Source organism: Lithobates pipiens, unplaced genomic scaffold (genome assembly GCF_037356315.1).
Source record: "Lithobates pipiens isolate NorthernLeopardFrog02 unplaced genomic scaffold, aLitPip1_a1.2 Scaffold_25, whole genome shotgun sequence".
NCBI lineage: Eukaryota > Metazoa > Chordata > Amphibia > Anura > Ranidae > Lithobates > Lithobates pipiens.
The window spans coordinates 32,262,194-32,282,940 of NW_027507787.1; the positions used below are offsets into that span (position 1 = coordinate 32,262,194).

A 20,747-nucleotide genomic window follows, 5' to 3' on the forward strand; every position below is an offset into this window, starting at 1 on the left:
GGTGGAAACACCTCCTACAGATATTTGGCAGTGGACGGTGTCAGTAAAGCAGTGGATGGTGTCCACTGCTTATCACTGCAGTCTATGTGTGCCCATAAGTTCAGTGCCCACCAGTGTGGCCTCATCGGTGTCTACCAGTGCAGCTGATTATTGAAGATATGTGCAGAGCAGGGATCATTACCAGAAATCATCCGTTAAGAGAGAACACAGCTCGTCGCAGCATCCTTCCTCCTGTACCGGCATTGGAACAGTGCGCTGTCTATCACAATGCTGGTATAGGAGGCGAGACGGTACGGCAAGTCATATTCTCTCATACAATACCTGTCGCAGTCCAAGGTCTCCGCTCTGTCATTCGGGTGATTTCTGGTAACGAGCCCGCTCTGCACTGAGGTGGCAGGAACAGAGTGGGGGCGGTGCTGGCAGGGAGCAGAGGAGGACAACACCACCTACATGGGTGGCACAAACGGGGGGCTGTGAGACCCCTCTGCCTACTACAGCAAAATATATATATATATATATATATATAAGTGTGTGTTTGGGGGTCCTGAGTAACTTTCTAGCAAAAAAAAAAAAAGATGGTTTTTACACGAAGAACGGAAGTGTCAGAATTGGCTTGGGAGGGAAGTGGTTAAAGTGTGTCTCAGATTTGCTGCAAGCTCTCCGGAAGCATACAAACCCCAGTACACTGCCAAACTCTTCTGTTCAAATTTTAAAGCAGTATTCTTTTCTTTTTAAGGATTTGGCCGGAAGGATGTGGTGGAATATTTGCTGCAGACTGGTGCCAATGTCCATGCCCGTGATGATGGTGGCCTCATCCCTCTCCACAATGCCTGCTCTTTTGGTCATGCTGAAGTTGTCAATCTCCTGCTGAGACATGGCGCTGACCCTAATTCCCGTGACAATTGGAATTATACTCCTCTCCATGAAGCCGCTATAAAGGGCAAAATAGATGTCTGCATAGGTAGGCATTTCTTATGTAATGGCACAAATTTGAACTTGTGTACGTTTCTTATAGTGTTTGAAATTCTTGTGTTAATATATGCAAAAAACCATAGTAAATGTAAGCTGTGCTTCTATACGGAGGTAGAAATCACTGTTCTTACACATTTCTCCTTAGCAGGACACTTTTTAAACTTATGGGATTAGTAAGAAGAACTGGGCTTTACAGCTCAGGGGCATTACAAGTTTTGAAAATATTTCCCACCATCCAGGAAACAGTAACCCCAATGAGACAGCCAGGGGCAGTGTGAGAATATAACCGTACATCTTCACTAATAACGTGGGAAACCTTTCAAGAAAAGTGGTTTCTCAAAATAGTGAAACCTAAAAAACTAATGTGTACATGTAACTATAACCTATTAGTGAAACATGACCCCCAAATCTGAGGATAACAACTCCACAAAAAAAAACACAAAAAATAAAATAATGAATATATAGGCAATAAAGTCCATATATTGATGAAAATAAACGTGTAGATGTGAATCCCAGCAAACTTCGGTGACAACAAGGGTCCCACTTTACTGTGACCATAGGCTATTCCACCGCAGTGTAGCTCCCACCCCCTTAAGAAGCGCAGGCTTACCAGATGGAAATGACCCGAGTAGACTTGTATCTAAGGGGTCAATAATGGCTTATGATTCCAACTACTGCAGCACTGGATTCAGCATTCCATCATTAAAGGGGTCCCAAGGCAAGTAGTTCATTCAATGTGGCGGACTGCATACAATCACCGTTTTTTTTTAGAGAGACAGCTCCGGCATCAATTCAGACATAAAAGTGAAAGGATAGAGCCAAGATGGTGTAATAACGTTTAAAAAAATCGCTTTAATAGAAATAAAATATCAAACTCACATTTCCATAGTTATTAATGAACATGTCAGAGGAGATAGGCAGTGGCGGAGTCTTACCGACGCGTTTCGACCTACAGGTCATCATCTGGGGTGGACTCCTACCACTGTTACACTGCCTTATATAGATAACATACCTTAATGTAATTAGAATCCCCCCTGTGTGTCACAAGTGTCCACTTCCGGTACGGGCAAAATGGCGGCCCGGCGTGCGTTCCACGCCTCTGTCCCATTGCGTTCCACCCATACAGCTCAATGATAACAAAGAAATACCCTATAAGCCAATGTAATTATAGCATAAAAATGGGGCATGGAAGGTAAGTGAAGTCCGCCTAATATGATGACAGAATTCCCGTTACTAATTGTAAAAATCGTGTATAGCTCCCATAACAATATTACAAAATAGACCCGAAACCGGTAAGCAAGTACTCGTCGCTTCCGGTGACCTACACACTGTAAACAGTGTGTCTTCTCCAATGGGGCCGAAGATGGCAGAGGACCACGCCTCTCGCCGCGCGGCCGCAATGGAACATGGACACCCGCAACCGGAAGTAAACAAACGTCACTTCCGGTGTAATCTAAAAACGAGGCTTGGATGTAAACCAGCCTAACTAAATCACTACTAATACCAGAGGGATGAGTATGCAGTATACAAACTGCTACAACAACGCCCCTAGTGTCCGTAAATGAAAACAATACAGGAAAAGGGAAGAAATACCTGGAGAGAATTATATAAAAAATTATATAAGAAAAATGATTAAAAACCTATATATCAAAAAAATTATATATAATGTATAAAGTATTAATTATAATAAAAAAAAAAAAAGAGGGGGAGGAGAGATAGAAATGAATCCTTAAATAGGACCAATCCTCTGCTATTATATTATACTTAAAAGAAAAAAAAAAGGGATAAAATGAATGACATACTCATACCAATAGTGGTCTATATATGAGAAGACCAAAAAACCATAAGGAGAAGGCCGAAAGGAAAGATCTTGGCGCAGAACCAACTATTTTTACTTCGCAATATTAAATAAATAGGGCCCAACTGATTATTCCTATCTATTCAATGGATAGGGACCCAGACTATTGAAAAACCTCTCCCTAAATCCATAATATGTCCACTGAAGTGACACCCAGGGGAGAAACCCACGGAAAAAAACAAAAAAAAAAACACAGTCCACAAAAATCTTTTAAGAATCATCTATGAATGCATTGATGTCCCACTCCACATTCATTCCGAGTGGGGAGTGGGAGTGGAGTTCATAGATCCAGTAAGTCTCCAACCTCGAGACCCCTCTTGTAAGGGCCCCCCCTCACCAAGGTGGAGTGTACCTATCTATCACAACGAATTGTGTGCCCTGTGGGTCACTATTGTGAAATTCCCTATAATGTCTTGGTACCGTATGTTTGGATACCTTGCTTTTAATCAGGGAAATGTGTTCACCTACTCTGGTGGAGAATGTTCTTGTACGACCAACGTACTGTTTCCCACATGGACAAGTTATTAAATAAACTATATATCTTGTTTTACAAGTACAAAAGGATTTAATAGAGTATCTTCTCCCTGTCACAGTAGATGTAAACTCCACAACCTTCCGTTGCGTCAATGCATTGTACTGACATACAGTGCATTTCCTGCAAGGGAAAAACCCTACGAGGTTGTGAAAAAATGTGGGGCGAGTTGAAGGGTTGATCATATTAGGGGCTATTTTGCTCTGTAGTGATGGAGCACCTCTAAACAAAACCTTGGCTCTTTCAGGGAGTTTGGGACCTAGAACGGAATCGTTTTTCAAAACTTCCCAATATTTGCTGAAAATGTTTTTTAATTGTCTGGAATATTAAAAGTAGTCAGCAAAGACCATTTAAATTTGTCATTATCTATCCGAGGTGTCTTGGCCTGCAGTAAAGTATCTCTATTAATATGCAAAACTTCCTGTAGTTGTTTCTCTAGAATTGATGCTTGATACCCCTTATCAATAAATTGTTGCTTTAAAAGATTGGCCTGATCTAGAAAAGTATGGCTATCAGTGCAATTGCGACGGAGTCTGATAAATTGACTACGGGGAACAGAGGAAAGCCAGGTTTTGTGATGGCAACTGTCCATAGAGATATAACTGTTGCGATCCGTGGACTTAAAATGTGTCTTAAAACTAAATCCTTCTGATGTAATTCCTATCTCCAAGTCCAGAAATTGTATCTTATCAGTACTCATCTGGTAAGTTGGCGAAATGCCCCTGTCATTGGAATTTAAACCTGAAAAAAACTCAGAGAGTGTCTCAGGGGTGCCGCCCCATAGGAGGAGGATATCGTCTATGTACCGGACCCACAAAATTAATGATGGGCTCCGCTGAGCATAGACGACATCCTCCTCCCACTTGGGGTCATCCCTATCAGAGTAACACCTCAACCCATAGGGATTATAATGATTCTTCTTATTACCCCCCCCCCCCCCCCCCAGAGAGTTAAATTCTTCTAATTACCAGAATCGGGTATTCCAACATCAGGAAGGTATACAATCTACGCAGAATAGGTTTGCGCCATTAAGAGATATGAGAGACCCCGACATCACTTATAATGGACATGCTCCTTCCCCCTACCCCTATAATCTACCCACCATTAACTATGAACAACAGGGTTTTTACGAGGACCCATACACCAGAAAAAGGGGGCAAGAACCAAGAGAGGGTGTAGAGGTGGAAGGAGACTACAAAGGCCGAAGGCGAAGAAGGCTTTGATAGGCCAAGGTGTTTTTAATTTGAGTACTAAATCTTTTACTCATGACGAGATGTCTACTAGATAAAGGTCTCAAATTCGCACCCCCAAATAAACTTAATAAATTTACCACTTTTTATAGATGTACACAAGTTCATACGGAAGATTAACATCCAGAGATACTTAATATCTAATCCACATCGGACAGATTATCGTGCCAGTACATCAGGCACTGTTCACTCGGGATTATCAAATCCCTCCCTCTTTTCCCCTCCAATGCCAACCGCTCCCGCGGTGAAAATCTTTAGAGATCTGGTACTTAATGATTTGGCAAAACCACCAGTGAAGAAACATTATCCCACCTCTCTGCCCAAAGCAGCATTACGGTCACTATGCGGCCAAAAACAAGTCATCATACTTCCGGCAGATAAGGGAGGCGGTATTGTCATTCTGGATAAGGAAAAATATGAGGAGGAAATGGTTAACATCCTGAGTGAACCTGGCACATATCATAAATTGTCTAATAATCCCACCAATGTTTATAGGAGACAGTTGAAAGATCTTGTAGATAAAGGTTATGAGCAAAAAATTTTGAATAAAAAGGAAAGAGCATCTCTGGTCCCTTTATCCTCAAGAATACCCACTATTTATTTATTATTTGCCCAAAGTTCACAAAAATTTAGTTAACCCCCCCGGTAGACCAATTGTTAGCGGCATCAATTCTGTGACATCACGTATAGGCAGTTACGTAGATTTCTATCTCCAACCTCTAGTCAGAAAGATGCCTTCTTATCTTAAGGATACAGTAGATACCATCAGAAGACTAGAAGGTTTGCAAGTCCAGGGGCAGTGTATCATAGCCACTGCAGACGTTGCATCCCTGTATACATGTATACCACAGGAGAAGGGAATTGAAGCAGTGCGTCACTTTTTGGACAGGGAACAGTCGCTTGTCCCCTGCCAACGTGACTACATTATTGAGCTGTTGGAATTTGCAACAAGCCACAGTTAATTTTGGTTCGATGGCCATTATTTCTTACAACAAAGGGGTGTGGCCATGGGGGCCAAGTTTGCACCCAGTCTGGCCAATCTTTATGGCCAAGTGGGAGGAGAATGTCGTCTATGCTCAGCGGAGCCCATCATTAATTTTGTGGGTCCGGTACATAGACGATATCCTCCTCCTTTGGGGCGGCACCCCTGAGACACTCTCTGAGTTTTTTTCAGGTTTAAATTCCAATGACAGGGGCATTTCGCTAACTTAGCAGATGAGTACTGATAAGATACAATTTCTGGACTTGGAGATAGAAATTACATCAGAAGGATTTAGTTTTAAGACACATTTTAAGTCCACGGATTGCAACAGTTATATCTCTATGGACAGTTGCCATCACAAAACCTGGATTTCCTCTGTTCCCCGTAGTCAATTTATCAGACTCCGTCGCAATTGCACTGATAGCCATACTTTTCTAGATCAGGCCAATCTTTTAAAGCAACAATTTATTGATAAGGGGTATCAAGCATCAATTCTAGAAACAACTACAGGAAGTTTTGCATATTAATAGAGATACTTTACTGCAGGCCAAGACGCCTCGGATAGATAATGACAAATTTAAATGGTCTTTGCTGACTACTTTTAATATTCAACACAGACAATTAAAAAACATTTTCAGCAAATATTGGGAAGTTTTGAAAAACGATTCCGTTCTAGGTCCCAAACTCCCTGAAAGAGCCAAGGTTTTGTTTAGAGGTGCTCCATCACTACAGAGCAAAATAGCCCCTAATATGATCAACCCTCCAACTCGCCCCACATTTTTTTTACAACCTCGTAGGGTATTTCCCTTGCAGGAAATGCACTGTATGTCAGTACAATGCATTGACGCAACGGAAGGTTGTGGAGTTTACATCTACTGTGACAGGGAGAAGATACTCTATTAAATCCTTTTGTACTTGTAAAACAAGATATATAGTTTATTTAATAACTTGTCCATGTGGGAAACAGTACGTTGGTCGTACAACAAGAACATTCTCCACCAGAGTAGGTGAACACATTTCCCTGATTAAAAGCAAGGTATCCAAATATACGGTACCAAGACATTATAGGGAATTTCACAATGGTGACCCACAGGGCACACAATTTGTTTTGATAGGTACACTCCACCTTGGCGAGGGGGGGCCCTTACAAGAGGGGTCTCGAGGTTGGAGACTTACTGGATCTACGAACTCCACTCCCACTCCCCACTCGGCATAAATGTGGAGTGGGACATCAATGCATTCATAGATGACTCTTAAAAGATTTTTGTGGACTGTGGTGTTTTTTTTTTTTTTCCCCCGTGGGTTTCTCCCCTGGGTGTCACTTCAGAGGACATATGGATTTAGGGAGAGGTTTTTCAATAGTCTGGGTCTATATCCATTGAATAGATAGGACTAATCAGTTGGGCCCTATTTATTATTGCGAAGTAAAAATGGTTGGTTCTGCGCCAAGATCTTTCCTTTCGGCCTTCTCCTTATGGATTTTTGGTCTTCTCATATATAGACCACTATTGGCATGAGTATGTCATTCATTTTATCCCTCTTTTTCTTTTTCTTTTAAGTATAATATAATAGCAGAGGATTGGTCCTATTTAAGGATTCATTTCTATCTCTCCTCCCCCTCTTTTTTTTTTTTAATTATAATTAATACTATATATATATATATTATATATATGTATGTATGTGTATGTGTGTGTGTGTGTGTGTGTGTGTATATATATATATATATATATATATATATATATATATATATATATATGTGTATATATGTATATATGTATGTATGTATATGTATAATTTTTTTGATATATGTTTTTAATAATTTTTCTTATATAATTTTTTATATAATTCTCTCCAGGTATTTCTTCCCTTTTCCTGTATTGTTTTCATTTCCGGACACTAGGGGCATTGTTGTAGCGGTTTGTATACTGCATACTCATCCCTCTGGTATTAGTAGTGATTTAGTTAGGCTGATTTACATCCAAGCCTCGTTTTTAGATTACATCGGAAGTGACGTTTGTTTACTTCCGGTTGCGGGTGTCCATGTTCCATTGCGGCCGCGCGGCGAGAGGCGTGGTCCTCTGCCATCTTGGCTCTATCCTTTCACTTTTATGTCTGAATTGATGCCGGAGCTGTCTCTCTAAAAAAAACAGTGATTGTATGCAGTCCGTTACATTGAATGAACTACTTGCCTTGGGACCCCTTTAATGATGGAATGCTGAATCCAGTGCTGCAGTAGTTGGAATCATAAGCCATTATTGACCCCTTAGATATAAGTCTACTCGGGTCATTTCCATCTGGTAAGCCTGCGCTTCTTAAGGTGGTGGGAGCTACACTGCGGTGGAATAGCCTATGGTCACAGTAAAGTGGGACTCTTGTTGTCACCGAAGTTTGCTGGGATTCACACCTGCACGTTTATTTTCATCAATATATGGACTTTATTGCCTATATATTCATTATTTTTTTTTTTTGTGTTTTTTTTTTTGTGGAGTTGTTATCCTCAGATTTGGGGGTCGTGTTTCACTAATAGGTTATAGTTACATGTACACATTTAGTTTTTTAGGTTTCACTATTTTGAGTCACCCTCATTGATTTTTGCAGTCACATATGCTTAGCGCCTACACTTTACACTTTGACGTTCTTACAGCTAAAAAGATCCCAGTTTTAGCGTGTTGGCAGCTTTTTTTGAGTTCTTCGACTACTGTATGTATGTATATATAATTTTTATTTTTATACACACACTTTTCAGGTTTCTAGCAGTTGTGAAACCAAGCTTTTATGCAGTTCGAAGTATGCCTATGCTGTGTGTGGGGGGGAGGAATGTAAAATCACAAATGGGTGAAAAACTATTTTAGTTTTCCAAAAAATGTGACAAAAGTTACAAATTTTCTTACTAAATACCTGATACATTTTGAGGGTATTTGTACTGCCCTGGCATTTTAGGGCCTCAAGAAATTAGGCTGTTAGTACATCAGGATTGATCAATTAAAAAGAAAAAAAACAAATACACACACTACCCCCCCCCCCCCTTTTTTTTCTTTGTAAATATTGAAAGGCACATAAACTAAATTTTCTATGTTTTGGACTACCTTTCATTTTGGAGGCCCTGGAGCACCAGGACAGTAGACACTTTAACTGGTGTAGTGATTCACTGTTGAGAGTGTGAGATATAAGATATATATATATTTTCTCTATCCCAATTTTAATTGCTACTCTACTACTCGGGGGGGGGGTGGAAATCAGGAGTTTCTTGGTGAAACCTTTTGTCCTACTGACTGTTCACAACTTTCACAGGGCTGCTGTGATTGATCCTGGTACCATGTGATCACTGTGGCCACCAATCTGAGCTCATGCAGTAGTTCAAAATTACATCATTGTTTAGGCTGGGTTCACATTGATACTACACAACTGTCATCCTGCTTTGTTCTGTGACATCAGTCCTACATCCATCCGATTACTTGAATGAACAGGATACTGCTTTTATCCGACTTTGTGATGGTATTACTTGTCGTTTGACCAATCAAAACAATCCCAGAGTGACATAAATTCCTTTTACTGCTGCTGCATTCACCATGTTGGATGTTACAAGTTGGTTAGGACAAGGATCCTACTTTAATCCGACTTCAGTGAGAGTTAGACCAAGGTAGTACAGGAACCTTTTTCAAAGTTAGACTGACTTGTGTCGAACCAAATAAGACGGCTTTCATAGGAAACCATTGATTTACACACGTCATGTGACATGTGCTTCCAAAGTCTGAATGTATGTCGTACCAGTGTGAACCCAGCCTTGCTACTGTTTGGGCTCACTGTGATTGGTCACAGCAATTACATGATACCAGGGCTGCTCACAGCTGCCTTGGTACAGCAATCGGTGATCAGCTGTGTCCTGTGGACACAGTGGGTGTCTGTTTGCACCATTCCTAGAGAGCACAAGCAAGTGATGCGTAACGGCATACGTGTACACCCACCTTCATCTGCGCTGCACTCATCAGGCCATTTATGTACTATGGCTGAACAGGGATTGGTTAAAAAAAAAAAAAATTGTATTGAAAGAGTCACTTTTATGCCCTATGGGAAATGGGCAATTTGCTTTCTGTCAAGATTGGGAACTGTTTTAGAGGAGTGGTTATATAAATCTTTACAATAAGTCTTTTTTTTTTTTTTTTTTTAAAGTTCTTCTTCAGAATGGTGCAGATCCAACTATTCGTAACACAGACAACCGGACAGCTTTAGATTTGTCTGATCCATCGGCTAAATCGGTGCTGACAGGTAATTTTTTTTTTTTTCTTTCTTTTGCTGTGTGCAGCATATTTTAGATACCATGGCTAGGGAATTTGTGTATGCAACTGTATCATTATCCGCGAGAGGTGATTGTATATTGTCATCTTAAAATATCTGTATAACCTCATCTGCATTTTTGTTTTGTTGTTTTTTACTGTGCATGTGAATGTGATTTGCTTGGTACAAAGACTTGTTGCATTTTCATACACAGCGTACTTCCACTTTACTTTTCCTTCTCACAATGCAGGTCTGAGTCATTCAACCCATTAAAAACCCCATACACTCCCTATGTCCTAATCCAGAAACTGTATATTTTAGAGCAATGTGGGATCTAAAAACAAACCTATATACTCACCTAAGTGGATACTGCATCTGTCCCTTGCTGCCTCTGAGACCAAGAAGTGAGCAATCAAAGACTCAGACTGCTCATTGCTCAGTTCTCAATCTTCAGGGAGCAAAGAGCCAGCTCGCTGCTCTGCCCCTCCAGCACTAAATGGCTGGCTCAGGCACTCAGTGGTGGACTGAAAGGCTGAGCCAGCTGCTAGTCCAGATAACAGAATGGATCCCAACAATAAAGTTGGGATCTTTCCAGCGCCTGGACCCGGCTGAGTGATGTCAACCAAGCAGACTTTAGCCTATATGGTCAGAAAGAGTGCAGAACTAGGTGCATGCCCGTGACCTACAGGAAAAGTAGGGCCAAAAGAGTTTTGACCCTACTTCTCTTAACATAATATTGTGGAAGAATAGCAACATCGGTAACAATGAAAGATTTTTGTTCTTGAATATATGCACTGCAAAAGTAACTCACAATATATGCTCACTGAAAATGCACCAAATGCTCCCCTTTTTTTCATTCCATTTGTTTGTGTGGTCCTAAAAGACCGTGTTATAACTATTATCTGTATCTGCAGGGGAATACAAGAAGGATGAACTTTTGGAAAGTGCACGGTATGTATCCTTAGATGAAATGTAATGAAATCTATAAAGAATATAAACTATTATATATGTATACCTTATTAAAAAAAAAAAAAAGCATAGTCTGCAGTCAAAATAGTATGCTTATTTTGTGGTGTACCTGCAGTATTGATCATTTTAATAGTTGGCTGGAAGTCTGACACCCAGTGTATCCAGGAATTGATCTGTGCCGATCTTCAAAACCCGCAGAACTGTTTAATGGACTTATTTTGTAACTGATAGGTGAAAAGTCCATACCTAAATAATAATTTTCTGGACTTTTTTTTTTTTTTTTTACACAGGAGTGGAAATGAAGACAAGATGATGGCATTGCTCACTCCACTTAATGTTAACTCCCATGCAAGTGATGGAAGAAAGGTAACCTATAGTTTGCTTTGATGGCATGTTCTACAAATTGTGTGTTTTGAGCTGCCTTGTCTGCAATTTCCAAAATCCCATGGTAAAGTGAAAATATTCACTAATTAATAAAAGTTCATAGGGATTAAGGCAGTGTTCACACCTAAGACGCATCCGTCGTACAGCAGGGGTTTGGTGCGTCCTGGTTCACAGTTTCAGGTCCGATTTCAGCCTGAATTGGGCTGAATTCGGACCTGAAACAGACCAAAAAAAGCATGTTTTTCCTACAAAACGCACCAAACCTGCTGCGGAGATATGTGAACCGGCTCCATAGAGAGACGGTCATATTCTCCCACTATGCGAATTGGATGCGGTGAAACCCCATATCCAATTTGCATAGGTGTGAACCCAGCCTTAAAGTGATTGTAAACCCTTTACATCCACTTTATACTACAGGCAAGCCTATAATTAGGCTTACCTGTAGCTACACTGGATATCTCCTAAACCTGCACGGCACACATGCGCACTTAAGCAAACTGAAGCAATGGCACGTACGTGTGTCGTTGCTTCAGTTATACTGTGCCGTTACCGGCGGCCCTCGCGCACTGGCACGGGAGTGATGTCATTGTGGCTCTGGCCAATCACAGCGCCGGAGCTGCGATACCCGGTCGTAACCCCCGGTCGAGATGTCGGTCGTCGGAGCGGTAAACGAGGACCACTGCGGGGGCTTCGATCTCGGGTAAGTAATTCATAATGAGCTAGTATGCTATGCAGGTTTTTTTTTATTACATTTTTTTTGTTTTTTTTTTTAAGGGTTTACAAACACCATGCACACTGGAGCTCATAAACTGCAGTTTTTTGGAGTTTGGGCGTTTTTTTTAAAAGCCCATAAACTCCACTCTGTTAGCCTATGTGCCCATGCACACATGGACGTTTTTTAGCTTTAATGAGCAGTGGAGTTTATGGGCTTTTTTCTGAACGCCAGAAATTCGTGTTCAAAGTGCAGTTTTTCACCGCCAAAAAACGACAAACGCCAATAAATGCTCATAAACGCTTATAAGCGCTCATAAACACGCGTTGATTAGTGTTCAGCATTCTATTTTTTTTTCAATGCATTGTGGGAGTTTGGAATGCACTATGGGATTTTTGGAATTTCCTGTGTATTTTTATTGAAAACGCCCATAAACGCTCATAAACGCTAGTACAAAACTCTGTTAAAAGCAGGTTTTTCAACCAGCGTTTTCTGCCAGCAATCTGGCGGCCAGAAAAAGCTTTTTGAGCTTCAGTGTGCATGGAGCCCAATTCTAGATTCTGTATTTTTTTTTTTTTTTGTTTTTTTTAAAATAAGATGTCATGGCTTTCGCTTAGCTTTAATACTATAATTGACTTACTTTACTTTAAATCTGGTGTTTTGTGTCTTTTAATAGTAGTATTTTCTATTTTTACAGTCGACCCCTCTTCACTTAGCTGCAGGCTATAACCGTGTCAAAATTGTACAGCTGTTACTTCAGCAAGGAGCAGATGTTCATGCAAAGGATAAAGGGTATGGCAACATGCATCCCTTTCAGCCAATTCTTGTTATAATGGCATTGCCAGCATCAAGAGTTACTTGTTAATTTAATGCTGATGTGATCCAGTTAGGCATGTTTATGGAAAATTGCTGTGGATTTGCATTTTGTGTTTAATTTGCAATGATTTGGCTACATGGTTGAACTCCAATTGCTTATTTGTTAGAAAAAACTTTCAGCTGTTCATATACTTGTCAGTTGTAACCATCTCTAGTAAAAACATTTTTATTCTCCACTCTTAGCTCTGTTACTTGCATTACCTATTTAGTCACTTGTTTAATTCAAGCCACAACACAAGCTCACACTCTTACACTGCAGTAATAGGCATTATGCTGTATCATTAATTTCTAGTGGCACCAAAACCGCACGCTAATGCACTGCCGTTCCTTGTGTCACACAAAATGGTGCATGCCCTCTTCTTGACTTTCCACTGCCCACAGAACACTGACACATAGTTCTAACAGCTGTAATGTGAACAAGTACTGATACCATGTTTATACCTTCTCCAGGTTAACCGTGCTTTTCTTTATCGTACATCATAGGACTCCGAGCCTTAAGTGTTTACTTGGTGGGTTATAGCTACCTTCAGGTGTTGACACTAGCACACCCAATACAGGAAGTTGACTCCCCTATATAACCCCCCCCTCCTTCAAGGAGTACCTCAGTTTTTTCGCCAGTGTCTAAAGGTGTTGGCACGAGTGAAGATGTGCTCTACAGAGCTCCAGGAGGGATCCATGCTGGATTTAAAAGGCCTCCACAACCGGATCCATCCTGCCACTGCGGCTCCAGGATGGTACCCGGGCCTCGCATAGAAGAACAAGGTTTTGCCTGTAACATTCCTCTTTGAGGGCTGGACCCTAGGAACCAGGACTTTTTGGTCTTGCTACATTACCTAAAGCTGTCCTGAGGGGTGCTATACATGGTCCAAAGGAGTGAAACCCCTATTAATAGAGCCCTAGTTAACCACGCAGCCTGTCATGATGGGTGAAGCATAGGAACTGCAAACTCCACCTATGACTTTTCTTTCAATTTTATTGTAAAATGCCTTAAAAACTCCTCTAGAGGGAGTAGTGGTGTATAGACCCTGTTTAATTCTGTTCTAATACAGCATGTGTTTCAGCAGCTGGAGGGGGGGGTTGGTTCTCCTCTCCCCTAAATGGGGAAACTGAGACGATAGGGATACATGTTATGTTTAAGCAAGCATAAAGCTGATAAAAAGGCTGTGTAATTTTCAGTGCTTAGAAGGAAGATTATCGGCTTTAATCGCATCCTCCATTAAAGGGGATAAGAAGTGTGCTAGAGCCCTCTCTCCCACTCCAAACCCCTTATAGTGGGGACAGGATGAAGTATTACCCTCAAACGATCGGGAAAAACAAACTGATTACTTCTCTATGGAGGAAACAGTTGAAGTTTCAGCTTCACAATCTGAAGTACAAATCCTTACGGACATGGTTCGCTCCACTTTCATGCTACCCCTAACAGAGTCAGCTGAAAATCAGGTTTCTTCTTTGGGTTCCTTGAAACCTTCACTACCAGTGCATACGTTTCCAGTCCACACATTACTAGAGAAGCTTATTTATACTGAATGGGATCATCCGGATAAGCATTCTCTTCCTCCAAAGATATTTTCAGTTCTCTATCCTATGGAGGAAAAATTCACCAAAAAATGGAACGTTCCAGCAGTAAAATCCTTTTTTTCTTTAGCAGCAACTGCTGCTCAGCCTGCATTTGCAGCTATAGGCATCTGTCAGTCCTTAAAAGACCAGTTCACAGAGGCCCTTAACAAGCTCCCTGCACAACAGGCCAGTGAGTTGGCTGATTTACCAAAAGCTTTGTTTTGCCATAGATGCTATATAGCAGGGATATGCAATTACCGGACCTCCAGTCCCATCATGCTTGTGGCTCTAAGAGTCTTGCTGTGCCTCATGGGAATTGTAGTTCTGTAACATCTGGCGGTCCGCTAATTGCATATCCCTGCTATATAGGATTCTATTCATCTTGCCTTGCACTTGTGCTAATACACATGCGTAGGACCCTTTGGCTAAAGGGTTGGTCTGCCAAAGCACCCTGCAAAAACCTGCTGTCTAGTTTCCCATTTCATGGGGAGCGACTATTTGGCGATGATTTGGATAAATACATCCAGACAATTTCCAGTGGAAAAAGTACTCTCTTACCAGTCAAAAGAAAGTATAAACGTCTTTCATTTAAAATGACTTTCTCTCCTTCGCCAAGCTCATCTGCCTCTAGGCAATGGTGATGGCTTCCACCATCAGATTCCAGAGGAAAATCACAGGGTCAGGCCCAGGCACAAAGCAGATTACTAAGACTTCTTCATGAAGAGGCGTCTTCCCCTCAACAAGGTGCATTTCACAGAAGGCTGGCAGAGGGAAACCCAGGACAGATGGGCTCTCTCCACAGTGACTCTAGGATACAAACTAGAGTTTCGGGAGTTTCCACCATCTCACTTTCTGAGATCAAATGTCACAAGGATCCAGGGAAAAGACGATCCCTGTTTCAAGCATTAGACCGATTATTGACTCAAGGGGTAATAATACAGAACCCCACAGAAGAACAAGGTTTAGGTTTCTATTCAAACCTATTTACGGTACCAAAACCAAATGGAGATGTCGGGCCCATTCTGGATCTAAAAAAAAAATCTAAATCGGTTCCTAAAAAGTTGCTCATTTCGAATGGAGTCGATCAGGTCAATGGTCTCCATCCTACAAGACGGAGAACTTGTGGCATCCATTGACATCAGGGACGCATATCTGCATGTCCCTATATTTCTCGCTTACCAAAGATTTCTGTATTTCGAAGTGGAACAACTGCACTTTCAGTTCGTGGCCTTACCCTTCGGGCTAGCCACAGCACCACAGGTATTCACAAAAATACTGGCCCCACCTCTAGCCAGGTTGAGGGCACAGGGCATAACGGTGTTGACATACCTAGACGATCAATTGTTAAATGACCAGTCAGTGACTCGCTTAAGGCAAAGCATACGTATTACAACCAGTTACTTGGAAAGTCTCATTTGGATCCTCAACCTAGAGATGTCTTCCTTAAAACCAGCAAGAAGTCTGGATTACTTAGGCCTGATCATAGATACAGCCCAGAAATGGGAGTTCTTGCCTCCAGCAAAGATCAGCTCCATACAAGAGCTGGTACGGATGGTCAGGTCAAAAGCAAATCCTTCAAGTCACCTTTGCGTGAGGTTGTTGGGAAAGATGGTACCTTCATTCGAAGCAGTCCCCTATGCCCAGTTCCATTCAAGACTGTTGCAAAACAGAATCCTCTCTGCTTGGAACAAGACGATCCAGGCTTTGGACTTACAAATGTGGCTGTCCCCAAGAGTCTCAAAGCCTCAGTTGGTTACGAAGCCAGAATTTGCTGAAGGGAAATCCTTCAGACCAATAATCTGGAAAGTAGTAACGACAGATGCCAGCCTCTCAGACTGGGGAGCAGTACTAGAGGAGATGACCAGGGACAGTGGTCAAAATTCGAAAGGGCCCTGCCCATCAACATCCTAGAGATTCCGGCAGTGTATCTGGCTCTGAAAACCTGCACCAAGGTTAAAGAATTGTCCAGTCCGGATTCAATCCGACGATGCCACGGCTGTGGCCTATATCAATCACCAAGCACCGAGAGTCTCTCTGCTCAGAGAGAGGTGAACCATATCCTAATTTGGGCATAAAGTAATGTCCCGGCAGTTTTCATTCCGGGAGTAGAAAATTGGCAAGCGGACTATCCAAGTTGCTAGCAGTTATTCCCAGGGGAATGGCCTCTTCACCCTGAAGTGTTTCGGGCTGTTTGCCAAAGATGGGGTACTCCGGACATAGATCTTCTAGTGTCCAGATTCAACATGAAGTTAGTCAACTTTGTGTCCAGAACAAGGGATCCACTCGCATACGGAACAGATGCACTTGTAAACCTGTGGGATCAGTTTTCACTGATCTACGCTTTTCCCCCAATTCAGTTGCTTCCTCGACTTTGCAGGATCAAGCTGGAAAGAAAGCCAGTGATTCTGGTAGCACCAGCATAGCCCAGAAGGTCATGGTACGCAGAGATCGTAAAGATGGCAGTGGAGGGTCCTTGGCCTCTCCCACTAAGGCCAGACCTGCTATTACAGGGGCCGATATTCCATCCTACTTTACGGACGCTAAATTTAACGTCTTGGCTATTGAAACCCACAATCTGAAGAAGCTTGGGCTATCCAGGTCTGTTATCTTAATCTTCTCTTTGGCACCCTCGGAGATATTTTATAGGCAGAATTCTTGCCTTTATACAATTTGGCATACAGATGAAGTTGGCCCTAAGTACTATTAAGTGCCAAATCTCAGCCTTATCGGTTTTATTTCAAAGACCGCTTGCTATGCTTTCTTTAGTCCAGGGTTTTATGCAAGGGGTGATGAAGATTAATCTGCCAGTTAAATCACGTTTAACCCCTTGGGACTTGAATTTAGTTTTGTCAGTGGTACAAAAACCGGCATTTGAACCATTACAGCATGTTCCCTTAGTCCTTTTGACTAGGAAGCTGATATTTTTGGTTGCTATATCATCAAGGAGGGTTTCAGAATTGGCTGCTCTTTCTTTTAAAGAGTCATATTTGATTATTCATGAGGACAGAGTGGTGTTACACCCGCCCTCATCCAGGCTTTTTGCCAAAAGTGGTTTCAGGCTTTCATCTGAAAGAGGATATTGTCCTGCCATCTTTTTTCCCAAAACCATGTTCCAAGGAAGAAAAATCGCTACGTTGTCTTGATTTAGTGAGAGCAGTGAAAACCTATTTAAAGAAAACTGCTCAGATTGGTAAGACTGATGTCTTATTTATTCTGCCAGAAGGTCCTAAAAAGGGACAGGCAGCGTTGAAATCCACTGTTGCTAAGTGGATTCGGCAAGTTATAATTCAAACTTATTATTTAAGGGGTAAGATTCCCCCTATTCAAGTTAAGGTGCACTCTACCAGAGCGGTTAGTGCTTCTTGGGCAGTGTGTCACCAGGCCTCCTTTGCTCAGATCTGCAAGGCCGCAACTTGGTCTTCAGTTCATACATTCTCAAAATTTTACCAAGTGAATGTAAGAAGGAATGAGGATGTCGCCTTCCGGCGCAGTGTGCTGCAGGCAGCAGTATAAGTCCTCAAGCTCTGGGGGTGCCCTACAGGTTGTGTTGTCTCCCTCACCTCAAGTAGCATTGCTATGGGATGTCCCACTAAGTAAATACTTAAGGCTCTGTGTCCTATGATGTACAATAAAGAAAATGGGATTTTTATAACAGCTTACCTGTAAAATCCTTTTCTTGGAGTACATCATAGGACACAGAGGTCCCGCTCCTCTTCTTTTATGGGGTTTAAGTATATTGCTTGGCTACAAAAACTGACGTACTCCTGGAAGGAGGAGGGGTTATATAGGGCAGTCAACTTCCTGTATTGGGTGTGTCAGTGTCAACACCTGAAGGCAACTATAACCCACTAACTATAATCTACCAGTTGAGAATAAAATACATTTTTATAAAGCAGGGAATGTAACTTTCATTAAGGACTCGTGCACACTGGACGTTTTTACAGCTGCCATTAGGGGCATCTGGCTTATTTATTTTTTATTTTTTTCTGCTAAACCCTTTTCTATGTTAGCCTATGTGTCCATGCACAAAAGACTTTAATGCAAACTTAACAGCCCAAATTACACACACAGAATCAATTGTTTGACTGGCACAAATTTGGTCTTCATGATTCCACTTTATCTTTTGCACAATAAATCCGTAAAACTACAAAAAGTAATGGCATATTCTGCAGAGTGGCATAAGCAAAATATAATCTATTCAGCTTGTTTAAATGCAAAGAGTTTTCCGTTTGCAGCAGCAGCTTAAATTAGTGAGAAACGGTATTCAAATTCTACGAGGCTGAGATTTAGGTCCGATGAATTTCTTCCCGTCTTTATTGCTGCTGTCTTAATTATGGGTAAACTTGCTTCACTAAGTACAACACGAATACTCCTGTCATTATGTTGAAAATCGAGGGGAGATGCTTGTAGCCGAAACACAAGCTGTGCCTGCGATTAGGGACATCCAGGCTCAGACATTTGTTCCGAACCATATGCAAATGCTTTGTGTGTGACTACATGCAAACAGTGGTGGCCACTGCAGCCTGTCATTGGCTAATATAGAATAAGAGGCCTCTGCTATTTGTTTGCCCTGATTAAAGCATCAAAACGGTTGTGTGAAGGAGGCCAAAAAACAATGGTGAAAACAATATCCTTTATTGCACAAAAACATTGGGCTTTACAGGTACAATATAGGGCGAACAAAACATTCTAAAACCATACAATTTTATTAATATGTTCTTTAAAACAGATGTACTCAACTGCATAAAAACCATATAAAAGCAATCGTATTTGGACAACGCCCAGAACCAGGATTGGATCCCTGCCCAATTAATACACGTTGAGAAATTTCCATCTTGTGAAAGTCAGACAAGGCATCCTCCCCGTGTGCTACGTCAACCAGTTTCACAGAAAATACAGCTTCTTCAACACAAGGCAGTGTATATGATGATGTACTACATATTTTATAAGAAAAAAAAAAAAAAAGAAAAATTATTACCATCAATTTCAGATTCAAACTTTTTTAATGTCAACATAACATAGAGCGAACATATGCTTATATGTTAAAACAGTGCAGTGACCATAAAAAAAAGTTTCTCAGGCAGACAGAGGAGTTAAAGGAGCCACATCATACACAGACCCGGAAAGGTAGACCATGGAAGGGCAGACACCACAAAATAAACCTATATCAAGAGGAATTTGACAAAGCTATCCCCGTTCAACTGCATAATCCCATAATTACACCAGTGTTGTACAGGCTATATACTTACAGGTGAGAAAGGAGGGACAGAAGGAGAACTAGGTGAGCAAGTAAAATCTATTTGATGTGTGTGTGTGTGTGTGTGTGTATATATGTGTGTATATATATATATATATATATATATATATATATATATATATATATATATATATATATATATATATATTCTCTATCTTTAATTTTATACATAAATGGGACAAAATTGGGAAAGCAACATGACCTCTCCATCTAATCTCACTTGCCCCTATGGCCTAACACAAGTGTCGGTCTGTCAGTCATGCCACCAATTCCGTAGTTGGCTATCCTAAAACCCCCAAAACGAGGCATGTGGTATAGCCTTGTATCACCACCTTGTCCTGAAGAAATGGTATTGACATGGCACACAGGGACGATGCCTTGCCTGTAATTTTTTACAAGATGGAACTGAAAAATCTGAACATATAAAATTGGGCAGTGTCCATTTATGATTGCTTATATGTATTTTATGTGGTTGTATACATTTGTGTTAAACGTATACATTTTTTGTGTTATTGTTTGCCCTATAGTGTTCCTGTAAAGTGTTTTTATTTTATTTTTTTTGTCTTTGTGCAATAGAGGTATAGAATAGCTATCCTATTGCTATTAGATTTTTTTTTTTTTTCTAGAATGATTTTGCTGCCGTCTTTATTTTTACAGTGTTTGTTTTCACACTGAAGTGCTTGGAAATTGAAAGGTTATGTAGGTCTTAATTTAGATTTAATATTGAGCATTTTCTTGTGTAGACTGCATTCATGGGCTTTTGGCCACAGCCAGCATTGTTGCTCAGGTCTTTTTCTATTCCTTTAGTGATTTGGTGCCACTTCACAATGCCTGCTCATATGGCCACTATGAAGTAACAGAGTCACTTGTAAAGGTAATTGTGTCTTAATTTATTTACGTATGTCTATCATGCTGGATTACAGCGAACATTTTAACAATAGGTTTTCATGTTTATGCTCTTAGTGTTTTGCTAAATCCATACTAGAAAATTTAAACTACTAATTTAAAAACTATGCCATGGGAGCATTTGGCTTGCCCGCTCCTGTGCCCCGCTCTGTATGTCTGACGCACAGAATGGAGCTTGGCCCTGCCCCATGCTCCCTCCTCGCTGTATGTGCTAGCA

General features: G+C 41.1%; 1 protein-coding gene across 1 annotated transcript in view; it reads left to right on the forward strand.

Annotated features, from left to right (window-relative positions):
• The window catches only part of TNKS2 (tankyrase 2), an 89,328-nt gene that overhangs the window by 11,909 nt on the left and 56,672 nt on the right, over window positions 1-20,747 (forward strand). The window contains exons 2-7 of the mRNA XM_077454224.1: window positions 737-961; window positions 9,765-9,860; window positions 10,784-10,820; window positions 11,129-11,204; window positions 12,632-12,726; window positions 20,432-20,498. Of these exons, the coding sequence (XP_077310350.1) occupies window positions 737-961; window positions 9,765-9,860; window positions 10,784-10,820; window positions 11,129-11,204; window positions 12,632-12,726; window positions 20,432-20,498 (596 nt within the window). The remainder of the gene's footprint in view (window positions 1-736; window positions 962-9,764; window positions 9,861-10,783; window positions 10,821-11,128; window positions 11,205-12,631; window positions 12,727-20,431; window positions 20,499-20,747) is intronic.